A 16,950-nucleotide genomic window follows, 5' to 3' on the forward strand; every position below is an offset into this window, starting at 1 on the left:
GAAGGAGGGCACAGCGTGCTGGTTTGGACGGGTTTTATCTGTGAAACATGAAAAGAGGGATGGACACGCAGAGAGGCGTAGACGAACAGCTGATGGATTGATAATGGACTCTATTTCAAAGGGGCCGATAAATCTGGGAGAAAGCTTCTTGGACATAGACTTCAACGGGATATCACGGGAGGATAGCCAAACCTTCTCACCAGAAGCGTAGGAAGGAGCAGGAGTTCGTTTGCGATCGGCCAGCCGCTTGTTCTGTTCGGCCGTGTTGTGGAGGGCGTGTATTGTGTTCCTCCAGATGTTCTGGCAGCGACGGATGTGGTGTCGAATGGAAGTGACAGCGATGTCGTCTTCCTCGGATGAGAGTAATGGTGGCTGGTAACCTAGAGAAATTTCAAATGGAGACAGACCAGTAGCGGCAGAGACATGGCTATTGTGGGCATATTCCACCCATGAAATGAATTGACTCCAGTCAGAGGGATTAGTTGAGGTGTAACAGCGGAGTGTTGACTCTAATTCCTGGTTCATACGTTCAGATTGGCCATTAGTCTGTGGGTGGAATCCCGAGGATAAAGAAACTTTAGCATTGAGCGCCCTACAGAAATTTTTCCAGACTTGAGAAATAAACTGAGGTCCTCTGTCAGATAGTATTTCCTGAGGAATGCCATGCAAACGGAAAACATGCTTCACTAGAAGTTGAGCCGTCTGAAATGCGGTTGGCAGTTTACGAAGAGGGATTAAGTGACAGGCCTTAGAAAAACGATCAATAATTGTAAGAATAGTGGTCATGCCATTAGACGGAGGTAGGCCAGAGACAAAATCAACAGAAATATGAGCCCATGGACGTGTAGGAACGGGTAACGGTTGAAGAAGCCCTGATGGAGGTTGATGGGAAGCTTTATTTCTAGCACATACTGGGCATGCCAGAACATATTCTTTAACGTCTTTGTGAATAGATGACCACCAGAACTTACGGTTTATAAGCGATATGGTGCGGCTAACCCCTGGATGTCCAGAAAACTTGGACGCATGGATCCAATTAATAAACCTGGCCCGGACCGCAGCAGGTACATAGATCCTATTAGAGGGGCAAGAGACAGGAGCTGGTTCTGATTGTTGGGCTTGTCTAATGAGATCCTCAATTTCCCACGTTACTGCTGCAACCGTGCAACTGGGGGGCAGAATAGTGGCTGGAATCTTCTCCGAGTCATCCGAAGAATGCAGGCGAGACAGAGCATCAGGTTTGACATTACGAGTTCCTGGCCGGTATGAAATAGAGAGGTTAAATCTAGAAAAGAATAAAGACCATCGGGATTGCCGGGGATTTAGCCTCTTAGCTGATTTAAGATATGATAGATTTTTATGGTCAGTCCAAACCAGCACAGGATGTTCGGCCCCCTCCAGCCAATGCCGCCACTCCTCCAGGGCCAACTTAATTGCCAGAAGTTCACGATCGCCCACATCATAATTGCGTTCCGGGGAAGATAATCTGCGTGAGAGAAAAGCACAAGGATGAGTCTTGTTATCTAACTCGGAAACTTGTGAGAGTACAGCTCCAACTCCGGTATCAGATGCATCAACCTCGACGATATACTGTTTTGTTGGGTCTGGTTGGATGAGTACGGGCGCACTGGCAAAAAGGGTCTTAAGTTGTCTGAAAGCCGCATCTGCCTCTGGGGTCCAACAGAAAGAGGTCTTGGTTGATGTAAGGGCAGTTAATGGCAAGGCGGTTTGGCTGTAGTTTCGAATAAATCGGCGATAAAAATTGGCAAACCCGAGAAATCTTTGTAGTTGCTTACGTGTCTCGGGAATCGGCCACGCCAAAACAGCCTTTATTTTCTCCTCCGTAGGTCTGATTCTCCCACCTTCAAGAACAAAACCAAGAAATGAAACTGATGCTTTATGAAATTCACATTTTTCAGCCTTTACAAACAGTTTGTTTTCTAAGAGTCGTTGTAAGACCAGACGGACATGTTTCTTGTGTTCTGCGAGGGACTTAGAATAGATCAGGATATCGTCCAAATACACAAAAACAAATACATTTAGGAAATCTCTCAGGACATCGTTAACGAGTGCTTGGAAGAAAGCCGGGGCATTAGATAATCCAAAAGGCATAACCAGATATTCATAATGACCAATGGGTGTTTTAAATGCTGTCTTCCATTCATCCCCTTGGCGGATTCGGATTAAGTGGTATGTGTTTCTGAGATCCAATTTTGAAAAAATAGTGGCACCATGAACCGGTTCGAAGGCGGATGACAACAGGGGCAGAGGGTACTTGTTTTTCACAGTTATCTGATTCAGTCCTCTATAATCAATGCAGGGTCGAAGCGAGCCGTCCTTCTTGCCAACAAAGAAAAAACCTGCGCCCAAGGGAGAGGAGGATGGACGAATTATGCCTGCGGCCTTTATTCTGAAGTCGATTGCGAAATCCGCTACGGTTCGCTGCCCCTGTTTCATTTTCCACAACTCCCGTGAAATAAACGTCTTGTCCGACTCTTGACTGAAAATTAGTTTGAATTCCCTTAGAAATTCAGCAAAAGTGCACCCATAGTTGTCGGGGATGGGAAATCTGGCTTCAGCCCAACTTAAAGCTCGACCTGACAGTAACGAAAGGACATAGGCAATCTTCGCGCTATCCTGTTCAAAACTTTGGGGAGCATGATTAAACATTATCGAGCACTGTAAGATGAAACCCCTACACTTGTCTAAATCACCAGAAAATCTTTCTGGTGTAGGTGGTCGGACCTCGGAAAACGTGGGGCGGACCGACTGAACCGGATCGGGAGCTGGTGCAGGAGTAGAGGGTGGAGTTTGTGGAACGGAGTTCTGCAAGAAGTTTGTTAGATCTAATAAGTGCTGGTTGGTTTCGGCCTGACGGGTGCACAGCTCACGTAGGGCGGATTCATGAGATTGAAGTAGGGCCTGTTGTTCTGACAATGTTCTCCTAATGGCATCTGCAGGGTTTGACGGTTCGCTTGAGTGTTCTGTCATGGTGAGGTCTAATTTTCTTAACCACATGCAGAACACCACTGGAGGACAGAGATCAGCAAAATATAGTTTATTAATGTAAACACAGATTCGGTGGATAGAACGACGAACTGTCAGGAGAGGGCTTCTGGGGGAGGTCGGCACACTGAGAAGTAGCAGAGGGAATGGTAAGTTCAGGGGTAATCGGAAATGGGAGCTGTGAGAGTAGTAGTCGATCTTACTTGGGAAAATGATGATGACAGTCCTGGAGGCACTCCGGTGGATACCGGGTCTTGGCTTACAGTAAGTTCGAGTGGCGTCCAGGAGGATCGGAGGAGGCTGCGGCAGAGAGCGGGCCAGTGTTTTCTGTGGTGGAGGACAGACGAGGAGCGGATCCACAATCCGCCGAATAATCCGGAACGGAAACGGGGCTCGGGCAACCCGTGGGTAGGTGGTGTCTCGAGGTGAGTCAAACCAGGAAGGATTCTTCAAGGAGGCCGCTTGGTGTCACGAAAGAATAGCTGTAGGAAGAAAAACAACGAGAGGGATACTCAGAGGATCTTTCTGGAAAGGCTCGGAGGTAGCTCTCTAGGGGCTTAGAGTACCATATAGGCTAACACTCAAGCGACGAAGTACTGGTAGTCCGCTCCTCTTAAGCTCCATGACTGAAGAGGTGATTAAACACCGGTGCGCTGAACCAAGGCCCGTCCCTCCAGAGAAACCTCCGCCCGTAGACGCCATCTGGTGGATAAGGAATGAAACAGCAGCGAAAAGGAAACCCCCCAAAACCCCGATTCCCAACATCAGATCCAGATATTTGCTTCAGTTTCAGCTGCAGTTTTATTTTTAAACTGTTTGTGTCGCTGCTGATGCTTCATCTGTCCTTTATGAATCTTTTCTGTTCATCATGTTTCATATATTTAATCGCTGCAGGAGCTCCTGACCCGTCAGGCGATCAGAGCGCCGCCTGAGTCGTTTTGACCTCTGCAGCCTGAATGTTTGACCTTCAGGTCGTTTAGAAACAGATTCATCCTGTTTAACTGAGCGGGGTCATGCAGAGCAGGTTGTAATTCAGTATCTTCAGGCTTAAAGCTGCAGAGTCTGAATGAACAGATTTCATCTTGTTCACATTTGACCTTCAGATTATTATTATTATTATTATTATTATTATTATTATTATTATTATTATTATTATTATTATTATTATTATTATTGTTGTTGTTGTTGTTGTTATTATTAAACACTGAGGATGTGGTTGTCTCTGACTTCCTGTCCGCCATGTTGGAGGACAGAGCGACGAGACGTTGACGTTCATCAACCAGAGAAAACAATGAATGATTTATATTATTCATGTTGTGACATTTTAATCTCTTTACCGTTTTACTTCATAACAAACAATAAATATTATTATTCAGGCATCATCAGGACGACATCAAGTCCAAACGTCCCAATAATTCAGTAACAATAATAATAATATATATTTTCCTCTTTGGGTCTGAAGTCCTGATGAAATCCACAGGAACCATTTTCACAGACGGATCGGATCATGTCAACAGACGGACTGCGTCTCCCAGCATGCATTATGCTGGAGGCCATGTTGCTGAAAAACCTTTAAAACCGACCCTGTTTGAACCCAGACAGCCGGTTCTGATCGGTTCCTTAAAACCTTCAGTTTAACCTGCAGAACCTTCCAAAACCTTCCAAAACCTTCCAGAACTGCTGTTTGTTCATCTGGGTTCTGGAAGGTTCTGGTTTTTAACAAGTTATTCTTCCTGTTTGAAGTGAAAAAAATCATCCAGAGGAACCAGAACCTCTTTTTATTACTAATCAGTAATTAATGTTTAATTAATGTCTAATTAATGTTTAATTGGTTGAATCTGCTGCAGTTTAAATGTTTTGCTGCTTTAATCTGATGGATCCAGAAGCTGCAGATTATTTTTCTCCACTTTTCATGATTTTCAGGTTCAGATTTTAATTCATCTGATTCCGACAAGAAAAAATAAAAAATGTTTTTCAATCAGAGCAAAAACAGACAAAACTAAATAATGCAAAGTTTCTGCAGGAGGATTTTAACGTGTTCATCAGCTTCAGATTCATGTGTTCATCAGCTTCAGATTCATGTGTTCATCAGTGAAGCAGAAAGTCCTGCTGCGTCTCGGCTGCCTGATCTGTATTCATCCTCGCAGCAGAAGGTCAGAGAGACGGAGGACAGATGAAACAGTCGGGCATCAGGCTGCATACCAACGAAGAAGAAGAAGAGGAGGAAGAGGCGGAGGAAGAGGAAGAGGCCCGCGGGTCCAACGGCGCCGGACGGACAGCAGCTCAACGATTCTCTCTGAAGCAACGAAGAGCCACGAAACAAGATGAGGAAGAACTGAGAATAAAATATGAAATATCAGCAGAGAGAGATAGATATATGATAGATAGATAGATAGATAGATAGATAGATAGATAGATAGATAGATAGATAGATAGATAGATAGATAGATAGATAGATAGATAGATAGATAGATAGATAGATAGATAGATAGATAGATAGATAGATAGATAGATAGATAGATAGATAGATAGATAGATAGATAGATAGATAGATATATGATAGGTAGATGCTGTATTTTGATCTCCATCTAATTGTGAATTTTAAACAAACGTTTGAAAAGTTGCATAAAGATAATTTAAAGTTTTATTATTTAGTTTTATTGCTGCGTTGATTCGACTCCTGCACTGCAAAAACACAAAATCTTACCAAATATCCTGATCCAATTTATGTTGCTGTTATATTTAAACTCTAGAAATAAAATAAAACTAACATAAATAAATTTTCAGATGAATATAGAATCTTGATTTCAGTCAATTATTCCTCAATATTTCTGAGAAAGTTCTGGTTCCACTGGAAGATTATTTCACATTTTCACGTTTTGTGTTTTTGGTTACTCACATTTAGTGTGTACCTTAGTATTTAATTTGTATTTTGTTTTCTTTTGCACCTTTGCTTACTGTGTGTTATCTTTGTTTTTTGCCTGGGAGCTGCTGGTAACTTCAGTTTCCTGAGGGAGTCTTCCCAAAGGATCAATAAAGTACAACTCTAAGTCTTTTTCAGTGTATGTGGAATAAACAGGAAGTGAGTTCTGGGCTCCAAACAGGAAGTAGTGATGTCAGAGTTTGGTGCCTCTGGTGTGGCTCAGAGTCGTCAGGATTTTTCCACTAAAATCCGTTTTTATCTCCTGGTTCTGATTCTGGTTCATGAAACTCGGCTCATCGGTGGTTCTGACCCGGTTTGCTGGTTTCTGTTCAGGAAACGGTTCTGTTTCTGCTTCGCCGTCTGCAGGACTTTGTGACCTTTGACCTCATGGACAGGTCACCTTCAGGTCACCTTCCTCCTAAAGATTTACAGGTTTTGTTTCTGAATTTGATCTTTGGTGAATTAATCAGGAGAAAAACTTTATAATTCAGATTCTAACAGAACCGTTGGGTTAATCCTAATTTAATGGAACCAGATTAAAGGATTAAATGGTTTCATTCCCAGTTCAACCAGCAGGGAGCCGTTTGCTCGGTGGGAACTTCCTCCCTGGTTCTGAGTGCCGTCGGCCCACGGAACCGACCCGAGGTCAGCCGGCCCGCCCACGTGCCGTTGCCGTGGCGACGCGGCCATTCGGCTGAAAATCGGTTCATTGTTCCTCAGAACAACCAGAGCCTTGATTTACTCTGCAGCCATTTCTGCACACGACCTTTGACCTCCTGCCAGCAGTGATTGATCACCAGCGTCTCCATCTGATTAATTCAACTTCAGCTTCCTCCGAGGTCAAAGGTCAGAACCAGGTCAGAACCAAACGGATGTTTGGATTATTAGGAAGAACGATGGAAAAAATTCTGTTGGACTGAAGAGACCCGAGCCTCATCCCAACTCCAGTCTGATTAACCCAACTCCAGTCTGCTTGTCTAGTCAAAGTCCAGTTCGGTTGTGAGGTGTGAACACTAACTGACCTCTGACCTCTGGTCCTCCAAACCTCCGTCTGGGTTCAGTTTGAATGTGAACGCCAAGCGGACCAGAGACCGCTCCACAAGCAGGAAGTGGACTACAGCGCAGGGCATTCTGGGTAAATCCACCCACAGCTAACGTGCTAGCCTAGCGCTAGCAGCAGAAATGGCTCCTGGTCTTCAGCCAAAGACTAAAGAGAAAAATCTGACGCCTCCATCTTGTTTCCATCTGGTGAAACAGGAAGTTGCTCTCAGTGTCTTCAGAGGTTTTTGTGTCGTTTCCTTCAGTGGTTCTTGGTGCAGCGCCCCCACAGGCCAGGAGGGGAACAGGTTGGTTTGGGTCAGAACCACAGCAGCTGGAGGTGGAGCAGATGATGGAGTTCTGGTTCCAGTAGAACCGGGTCGACTGGACTGAAGGAGGGAAACAGATTTAAATGCACCTAGAAAATGTCCCCCATCATGATTCCACCTCCACCAGCCTGGATAGTGAAGGAAGGATCCGTGTTTCATGATGTTTCCATCAGATTCTGTTTGGAGCTTAAATTGGACCTTTAAATGTTCTGTTCTGGAGGGTCTGAGTGGTTCCAGCTTCAGTTTCCTGGTTTTATCCGACAGTTCTGGTCTGGTGGTCAGAACTGGACCAACTGACCTGCTGCCTTTAAAGCTCCTTCATTCGTCTTTCTGATGCTCCTTTCATCTTCAGAAACTCGTCTAAACGTGTTGAGTTTCTGCCACCTGATTGGCTGATTCAATAAATGATTGTTTAATATTAAAACCAGTAAACTTTTGTTCCCAGTAGAAACCAGTAGCTCCAGTCTGAAGGGCTTCATGGTTTCCTGAGACTCTCAGGAATGTCATTAAAACCTTTTCATGTTTCGCTGCTCGGCTTCAAGGAATGCAGAGGAACAAAGACGCCTTTCTGCTGCGTCCGCACCGAGCGGCGGGCCGGTTCTGGTTCTGGAGGAGAGCAGGGGAACAGTTCTGGTTCTGGTTCTGGAGGAGAGCAGGGGAACGGGTCCGGTTCTGGTTCTGGAGGAGATTTAATGGGTTTAAAACAGGAAGGAGAAGAAACAGAAAAAAAGGAGGGATGGAAAATATGAAAGGAAGAAAAAACTCAGGAACAAAATGAATCAAAAAGAGAAATAAAACATCAAATAAAGGAAAAAAATTAATTAACTTGCAAAATATTAAAATAATAAAATTGAAGTAAAATATTAAATATGATAGTAATTCTATTAGCAGCAATAAAATTTATGTTTTCTGTTCTGATTTAAATGATTGAATAATTTCTGAACACAGAAACATTGAAGCCGAAAATGAAGAAAAGCTGCTGGTGACACCTGGTTCTGGTTCTGGTTCTGGTTCTGGTTCCGCCTGCAGGAAAATCTCCGTTCATTAAAAACATTTCAGTCATTTTTTGAGTCCAGAGGAGAAACAGAACCGACGTCCAGCTGGAGGAAATCTAGAGAATAAAAACCAGAGAGGATCAGAACCAAACGGAACCGGACCGGACCGGACCGGACCGATGTTACCAGAGGAGAACGAGAGACAAGATGGAGGAAAACATCCTGAATACGATCGAAGATTAATTTAATAAAAACTAATAATTCAGTTTGATTTTCTTGTAAATCTATAAAAACTAAAGATGAGATTCTGGAGCGAAGCTGGAATAAACATCTGATATGATGATAAATAATATTTATAATATTTATAATTTGATTTAAAATTCATTTCCAGCTAATTATAGAAACATCATCTGCTGTTTAAATATAATAAATACATGGATAATAAAAACTACAGCTGTTTGGCTCAAATGAAACATTAAATGAAAAATTAATGGTTTAATGAAAAAATTATTTTTTTAATAAAAATAATTTTATTTAAAAATCTAAAACCTGTAATTTATTTTGAACTTTCGAGAGAAAAAAATATTTCTGATGTTTGTTACAGATTAATCTTTATGCAGCTGCAGAGGATCGTTTATTATATTTTATTTTATTTTAAATATTTCCATATGTAATAATTTTCCATCAACATTTTCTTTTCGGTTTATTTGAATCGTTTTGATGAAACTCTTGACAGAAATATGAAGGAAAGTTTCTGTAACTTTATGATTTGGTCCAGACTGAGTGTTTGTAGATTAATGTCCCCCTGAAACAAACTTTATCTAAAGTTCCACTTCAGCCAATCAGGCGCTGACAGATGAAGGAGCTTCAGGTTCCTTTATCTGACCTGACCTTTGACCTCCGGCTCTCTCCTCGCGGTCGGATGTTTGTGTAGGAATGTGAGCAGAGCCGCGATTATCCCGCTAATCCCCGAGCGGAACCAGGATGATCCGCTCAGACCCGCCGCTGGTTCTGATCCCATCAGTCACAAGATGGCCGCCGGCAGGAAGTCAGGAAAACTGGGCTTCATGTTCAATGAAGCAGTAAAAACAGCAACCGGCTCGGCTCGGTTCTGTTGGGTTCTGTTGGACCGGTCCAGTAACGTCTCCTCCTCCCTCCTCAGTGTCTGGACTTCAGCCGCGGCTCGCTGAGCGGAGATCTGTGTGAGGATCTGTGTGTCGGCGGCCTGGTGGAATATCAGCGCTGCCTTTACTACGAGAACGGAAAGAAGGTGATGGAGGCGCGATGGAGGGGAAACCGGGTCATCCTCAAGTCCAAACTGGAGAACTTCTCCTCCTACGAGCCGCTGGGCCTTCTGGACTACCAGGTGACCCACACACACACACACACACACACACACACACACACACACACACACACACACACACACACACACACACACACACTGAGGGAAATCTGAAAAGTGTGGCGTGTGCCTTACTGGCAGTGAACTGAGCTGCTGATGAAAAATCCAAACTGAAAACAAAAAATGAATTCAGCTGAAAAATGTTGCAAACAGGAAACAGCAGAAGCAGAAATCCTCCAGGCCACCAGGGGGAGTCTAGAGTCTAGAGTCGTTATTAGCAACAGAAATATTTACTGGATGTTTTGTTTTTTCAAAACAGATCAAACTCCATCAGTGCAGCTGTCGTCAAGGCAACGGCATCTGGTTTCTTGGTTTTTAGTTAAATGTTATTTAATTTAAACATTAAGTGATAAATCTGATAGTTTTAGTAAATTTGTGTTGATGCTCTTTGGTTTTAGTTGAGTTTGAATTTGAATGTGGGGGGAACTTTAGTTTGGTTCCATGTGTTGCCTGGGGAAAGAATTGGCGGGCGCACTTTGATCCAGCTGTAGAAACTGATTGTAAGAAGTTAAAGTTTTATTCCTCTGGACTCAGTAATGAGGTTCAGTTTAGTTTTATTTGTGTAAATATTATTTTATGAATTAATTTAGTTTTGTGTCACATTTTTAGTTCTGACGGCATTTTGGGGATTTTATGATAAATATTCACAATAAACGGCTGAAAACAAGAACTGTGTTGATTAAACTCAGGAGAAACAATCTGAACTTTGACTAGGCCATTTGGACCCACATCCACCCCAGGCTCAGGATTATCTCCGTCCATCTTCCTGTTTCCTGTCCCCCAGCATGATGCTGCCACCACCGTTTCTTGTTTTCAGGAATCGTTTTCTGACTCATTTAATCTTCTGTGTTTAAATCTGAAGTTCTAATTATCTGAACTTTAAAGCTTTAAAATTATCGTGTAATTTTAAATTATTGTCTATCAGCCAAAATAAAACTCATCAGTTTCTTGTTTTTGTTTGTGAATTTGTTTAAATCTCAGGAAGCAGGAGAGGAGCTGTCGGCGCTGGACGTGGTTCTTTACGCCACTCTGGAGGTGAGTCATCTCACCTGAATAATCCGTCTTTGGCTGCTGTCAGCCTGAACAGGTGATGTTGTTCAGGTGAGAAACTCTCTGGGTCTGGCTGAGGAGGAGGAGGAGGAGGAGGAGGAAGAGGAGGGAGGAGGAAGGAACGGCTCCAGCCTGTGGAGGCAGAAACTGAAGCTGAGAGAGAAAAGTTACTCCAGAGCCGATCTGGGCTCACTGTGGGCCCTGCTGCAGCAGGAGGAGTACACCTTCCTCAGGTGAGGGCCGGCGGCCATGACGGCGGCCATGACGGCGGCCATGACGGCGGCCATGACGGTGGCCATGACGGCGGCGACACGCAGGAATGAACCAGTTTAGACTTTTCAGATTTAATTTATCTTTTATTCTCTTTTCCACAAACCTTCATATTCAGTTTGTTCAGATTTGAATTAATTTAGTTAGAAAACCAGGAAGTGACTGAAGAGGAGAACCCAGTGACCCAGTGGGTCCAGGTTCTGGTTCTGGGCTCCTGTTGGTCGTTTTCAGAATGAAATCAGTTCATTAATTTGTGTTTCGGGTCCAGAGTTCTGCAGGACCTCAGCCCCCATGTGGCCCAGGTTCTGGGCTCCTGCGGCCATTTCTACGCCGTGGAGTTCCTGTCGGCCGGACACGCCTGGGACCAGAACCTGTTCTCCATGGACGAGGTGCCGGGTCACGCCGGAGGTTCTGGTCGGTGGAGCTCCAGGCTGGTGGTGCATCGGATCGCGCTGAGCTTCATGGACATGGTCCGGCACTTCGACGACGACTTCACTCACAAACTGCATCTGTGTGACGTCAAACCGGAGAACTTTGCAGTCCGGAAGGATCTGACGGTCAGTCTGGGTCCGGTCAGGAAGTTCTGTTAGGATCGAAGAGGATTTTAATCATATTTATTATTATTAAAATAATCTTTATTAGGATTAATAAAAGACTCTTTAATGTTCTGGTTTAATCAGAAAATATCAGCTGAATGTGAATTTATTGGCTTAAAGTTTAAAATCCAGATTTTCACTTAAAAAAACTCTGAATAAATTTATGAGTTAAAGATTAAATTATAAATTATAAAGTTTTCAGATAAAAATGCAGGTTATTAATAATAACAAGTAAACATTTACAAAAATAAAAATCTAAACTGTTTTAAAGTTAAATCATTAAAACTGAATAAATTCAGGTTATTAATGAATTTACATTAAATCACGTTAAATCACAGTTTTAATGTTCATAATAAAATATGATCTTTAATGATTTTTGTCTTAAAGTTTAAATCCTTTTGCTTTCAGACGTTGTGACAAAAGTTTTATTATGAAATAATTCCTGCAGTTTTTCAGAAACAGAAACAAAATCATATTTCAGAGAAGAAAATATTAAAAATTTGAATCTGAGCTTCAAACTTTAATCTGTGGAAAAACCTGCAAATGTTTTTAACTTTAAAATGTTTCCAGATGTGGAGAAAAATCTGAGAAATTTCTATTTTTACCCAAACATGGAAAATAAAATCTGTTCTTTACTGAAATATTTCTGGAAGATTTTATGAAACTGGAGTTTTTGATGCTTCAGGCAGAAAAATAAAAATAAAATAAACTTTGAACTTTGAAACATGGAAAGTTTTTTATTTTAGTTCAAACTTTATGAAATGAAAACATGAAGGATTGAATATGAAGTTACATTTCATCTCTAAGGTTTTCTTATGAAACTAAAACAATAATCAGGAAGGAAAAGAAACGTTTAAAATAAACAAACATTTCTGCCTCATTTTTCATCATTTTTCTTTTTGTCAACTTTTCATAAAGTTGATTCTGAGCTGCAGCCGATAATTCTGGCTGAGCGCTGTTTCCTCGCTGCTGCTGGGAGAACTGGGAGAACTGGGAGAAACAAGGAGACCTTCTCAGTTTAAATATGAACTGGATTTAATTTAGACCAGGAATTAAACTTATTATTTATTAAAACCCAAAATAAATGATTTTAACATGCTGTAAAAACTTAAAGCAGATAAATTGTTACTGATGGAAAATAAGTTTAATTTGCTGTTTATTCTTAACCATAAATAAATATTGCTAAATATTATTAGCAGATTATTAATCTCTCAGATTAAATCTCTGACTTGAAGTTTTTATTTTAATTCTAACATTAAAATTTTACAGTCAGATTTTCTTCACTTCATTTTGTCAAAAATTCAGGATTTAAAATAATTTCATATATTTGTTCATCATATTTTACACAAATTTAATTAAACTTTAACATTTTAAAGTTGTTTTGTTGCCACAATTAATTATAAATAAATTTAAAATTCACTTTGACAATTTTTAACTCTGATCATTCATAATTATAATTATTATAATTACTAGGATTATTATTGCTAATATTATTATAAGAATTATTTAAGTATGTTTATTAATTAATAACTAATCTTTATATATAAAACAACAGAAAACTTTTTGAAAGTTTGTCTCAAAAATAATATTTTTCTATTTTCATATTTTCTGTTTAAGGTTTTAAAATTAACTTTATTAAGTTTAGAGATTCGTCTCTAAAAATGATTTTTCATAATTTCTGATGCCTGTTTTGTTCTATGAACATTTGAGAAAATGTTTTTTATGTTTAGGAATTTATTAATGTTGTAAAAAACTGATAGAAAAAAGAAATAAATATAGAAATAAATATAAAAGGTTTTAATGACGTCTGGTTAGTTTAAAAGTTCAAAATCAAAGTTTTCACAAATTAATTAATTTATGTTTTTAGATTTTGATCTTTTTGACTGAAAATCTATTTTTATGTTCAGAAAATGTTTTATCCTCTTTAGATAAAAATGAACCAGGTTAAAATATTTCAAAATAAAGTTCTGGTCCAACATGTTTCCATTGAACTGATTTTTGCTAATTAATTTTTTATGTTTGGATTTTTTTTAGCTTCATATTTCTCATCATTTTGCATCATCACTGCAGTGTTTGTGGTTGTGTGTGGATACGTTTGACCTCCTGACCTCCAGGTGGTGGCCATCGACGTGGACATGGCGTTCTTCGAGCCCAAGATGAGGGACATCCTGGAGCAGAACTGCAGCAGCGACGACGACTGTAACTTCTTCGACTGCTGGTCCAGGTGTGAGGCGCAGCGGCGGCGCTGCAGCCCGCGGCGCCGCAACACCAACCTGCAGGTCAGAGGTCACCGCAACGTCTCAGGAACAGATTCTGAAATTCAGAAAAACTTTTTCTTACACTGAATAAAACGAAGTTTTTATCCTGGGAATTTCTCAGCTGAAAAAACCAATTTATGAAATAAAATTATGAAATTATCTTTATTATTTATGACACTTTGAAACTTTAGATTCATTTTAATTAAGTGAATAGTTAAATATAAAGAAAAATTATAAAACTTCAAGCATTTTCAGGTTTTAAACTAAAATGAATTTTATTCTTGCTAAATATTTTTATTGATGTATTTTATAATAAAATACTGATTTTCTTCTGCTTATTGTCTCTGGGATGAATTATGGAAGAATAATTTGACTTTATAACGTAAATACAGTATTGTTAGATAGAAATAAATGTTTTAATTATAAACCTGAAAATAAATTAAATATTAATAAATAATAATGAATGTTTAAAACAAATGAAGAGGAAAGTTCATAGGTCGTCTGGTTGAGACCTTTTGGTCTGAAAGACCTCAGATCTTCATCGCCATCATCACCATCATCGTCGTCATGACAACAGGAGGACAGCCTGTCGTCAAGCGGCCGATCAAATGTCTCCGATATCAGATATCATTTTTCATACGAGGAGAAAAACTGTTTGAACGAAATGATGGGAAAAAAATAAAAGTTCATAAATAATTACTGAGATTTAAAGATAAATTCTTTAAATAGTTTGAAACAAAACAAAACATTTTTAAACAGCTTCTTTATTTCATAGGAAATAAAAAGTTGATAAATGAACATAATAAAAAATCTAAAATCTTTTATATGAAACCGAAGAACAAAGAGAGAAAGAGGAGAAGAAGAAGCAGCTGAGTGACGACGGCTCCTGATGAAAGGTCACTGACAAGCTGCTCTCTGATTGGCCGACGCTCCACAGGGTCTGCTCAGGTTGACCTTTGACCTCTGCCAATCATCTCTTTTCAGAAAGACGGTTTTGTTTTTCTGAAAGCTCAAATCGGCTTCAGATGATTTTTCATCTGATGTCTTTATTGTTTGACTTTCATCAGATTTTCTGTTTCTTATTGTTTGTTTTTGGATCATATTTTCATCATTTCTCCTGTTTTCTTCTGTTCCAGGTGATTTGTGAGAAAATCTTCAGGCCTTGGTTTTCTCCCACCGTTCTGGGGGCCAAAGCAGGGCTCCCCCTGCAGGTGGGGCTGGAAAACGGACTTTTATTCACTTCTGTTTCTCACTTCCACTAAAAGAGGAGAGTCAGTAAAATAAAAATAAAACTAATAAATTAAAACAAGAGAACTGAGAAAAAGAGATTTTATGATCTAAAATTAAACCTTTACTAAAATTGTGCAGTTTTCACATTTGAATTGTTGACTGTGTTGTTTGAAATGAATCTGTAATATTTAGATATTTGTTCATATTTAATCCCCCAGTTTACAGATTATTTACAGATTATTTACAGATTATCCTCCAGTCTGTAGTTTGTAAACAATTTTTCTGCCATGAAGGTCAAATGTTTGCAATAAAAAGTTATTTTGTCGTTTCTGCAACGTTTGGCTCCCAAACTGAAAGATTTAGTTTTCATTGGTTTATTATAAAAACTAGATTAAATCTTCTTCCTGTTGTTTGCAGGTTAATAAAACATTTTAGCGCCACCTACAGGTCACTGCTGGTATCTTAGTGGTTCGTCTAAAACTTTCCTCTGGTGACGAACATCAGATGATTTTGGCTGTTTGGTTGAACAGGTGGAGCTGCAGCGAGCCGTGCAGGACTGCTCCGAGACCGACGGCGGCGCCGGCGACGAGGGCGGAGCCCGCAGGGTCCATCAGCGCCTCCTGGCCGTCCTCAGAGCCCTGCTGCAGGAGGAAGTGGCTCCTGAGGACAGGAAGTGGACAAAAGACGAAGCGGAGCACGTCCACACGGTGCTGAACTTCTGAGAGGAACCAAACAAAACGTCCTTCATGATGATCGGACTGTTCTGGAGACAATTCCTGCTGTTTCCAGAACCTCATCAGAACCTCATCATGACATCAGAACCTTATCAGAACCTCAGAACCTCGTCATCACATCAGAACCTCGTCATGACACCAACCGGTCAGATCTGATCCAGAAAGTCTGGATAAACGTTCCAATCTAAATGTTCTGAAGTTCTGGTCGTTTTCACCAACATGGAGGAACTTTAGTTTGATCTGCAGAGAAAATCCCAGATATTTTACAAAATAATATTAATGATGTTTACAAAATAATCCCAGATATTTTCAAAATAATATTAATAATATTTACAAAATAATCCCAGATATTTTACAAACTGTTTCAAAATCAAATGTTTTTGGTTTGGAAACAAATGTAGCCAAACAACCAGAACGGATCAGAACCGGACGGGTTCTGATGGTTTCTTGTTTGTAATGAGCTTCTTGTTCATCGGAGTGTAAATATGTAAATAGACGGTTTATAAAAATGATTATCTTGATGAATCTGGGAACCGAACCTGTTCTGGATCCTGCAGGATTTTCTTCTTACAGCAGAACTTGGTAACGATTAGGCTCCGCCCCCTCCTCCTCGTCAGCAAGCCGGTAACCATGACAACAGAAGAAAAGCCCGTTGGCTCCTGTTTGGCGACTCGTTACCAAGTTCTGCTCCGACCCGTTGGTCTCAGTGAGATTTATTCACTTTTTCTCATTTAAGGAGAAAATAAAACATTTTTAGCTTCTGCAAAACTTATTAAATAAAATGTTATTAAATAAAATGTTTCTTTGCTTAATAAATAGATTCAATGTTAAAACATTTTTCTGTTTGTCGTCCATAAAATATTAGCAAAGAAAAATTTTTTTCTTTCTAGGCAACAAAGTTCAAATACAATTTATTTAACAAGTTTCTCTCTATAAGAATAATTAGTTCATCAAATAAAAACTACGACACAATAACACAAATATTAAAACATTTTAGCTCTAAACGAATCAAAGCATTTGATTTTGATGCTTTTTGGGAAACAAATGGTTCCAGGTTCCTGGTTCCAGATTTCTGGTTCCTGGTTCCAGGTTTCTGGTTCCTGGTTCCTGGTTCCA

General features: G+C 40.1%; 1 protein-coding gene across 3 annotated transcripts in view; it reads left to right on the top strand.

The window, feature by feature from the left end:
* Positions 1 to 16,615, top strand: part of fam69c (family with sequence similarity 69 member C) — a 36,229-nt gene extending 19,614 nt beyond the window's left edge. For all 3 annotated transcript variants that reach the window (XM_023326493.1, XM_023326491.1, XM_023326494.1), the window contains 7 exons: positions 9,454 to 9,657; positions 10,678 to 10,731; positions 10,798 to 10,979; positions 11,285 to 11,573; positions 13,727 to 13,891; positions 15,007 to 15,081; positions 15,631 to 16,615. In XM_023326493.1, the coding sequence (XP_023182261.1) occupies positions 9,454 to 9,657; positions 10,678 to 10,731; positions 10,798 to 10,979; positions 11,285 to 11,573; positions 13,727 to 13,891; positions 15,007 to 15,081; positions 15,631 to 15,822 (1,161 nt within the window). In that variant the 3' untranslated portion in view covers positions 15,823 to 16,615. The remainder of the gene's footprint in view (positions 1 to 9,453; positions 9,658 to 10,677; positions 10,732 to 10,797; positions 10,980 to 11,284; positions 11,574 to 13,726; positions 13,892 to 15,006; positions 15,082 to 15,630) is intronic.
* Positions 16,616 to 16,950: the final 335 nt, after the last annotated feature.

Source organism: Xiphophorus maculatus, chromosome 21 (genome assembly GCF_002775205.1).
Source record: "Xiphophorus maculatus strain JP 163 A chromosome 21, X_maculatus-5.0-male, whole genome shotgun sequence".
NCBI classification, from domain to species: domain Eukaryota; kingdom Metazoa; phylum Chordata; class Actinopteri; order Cyprinodontiformes; family Poeciliidae; genus Xiphophorus; species Xiphophorus maculatus.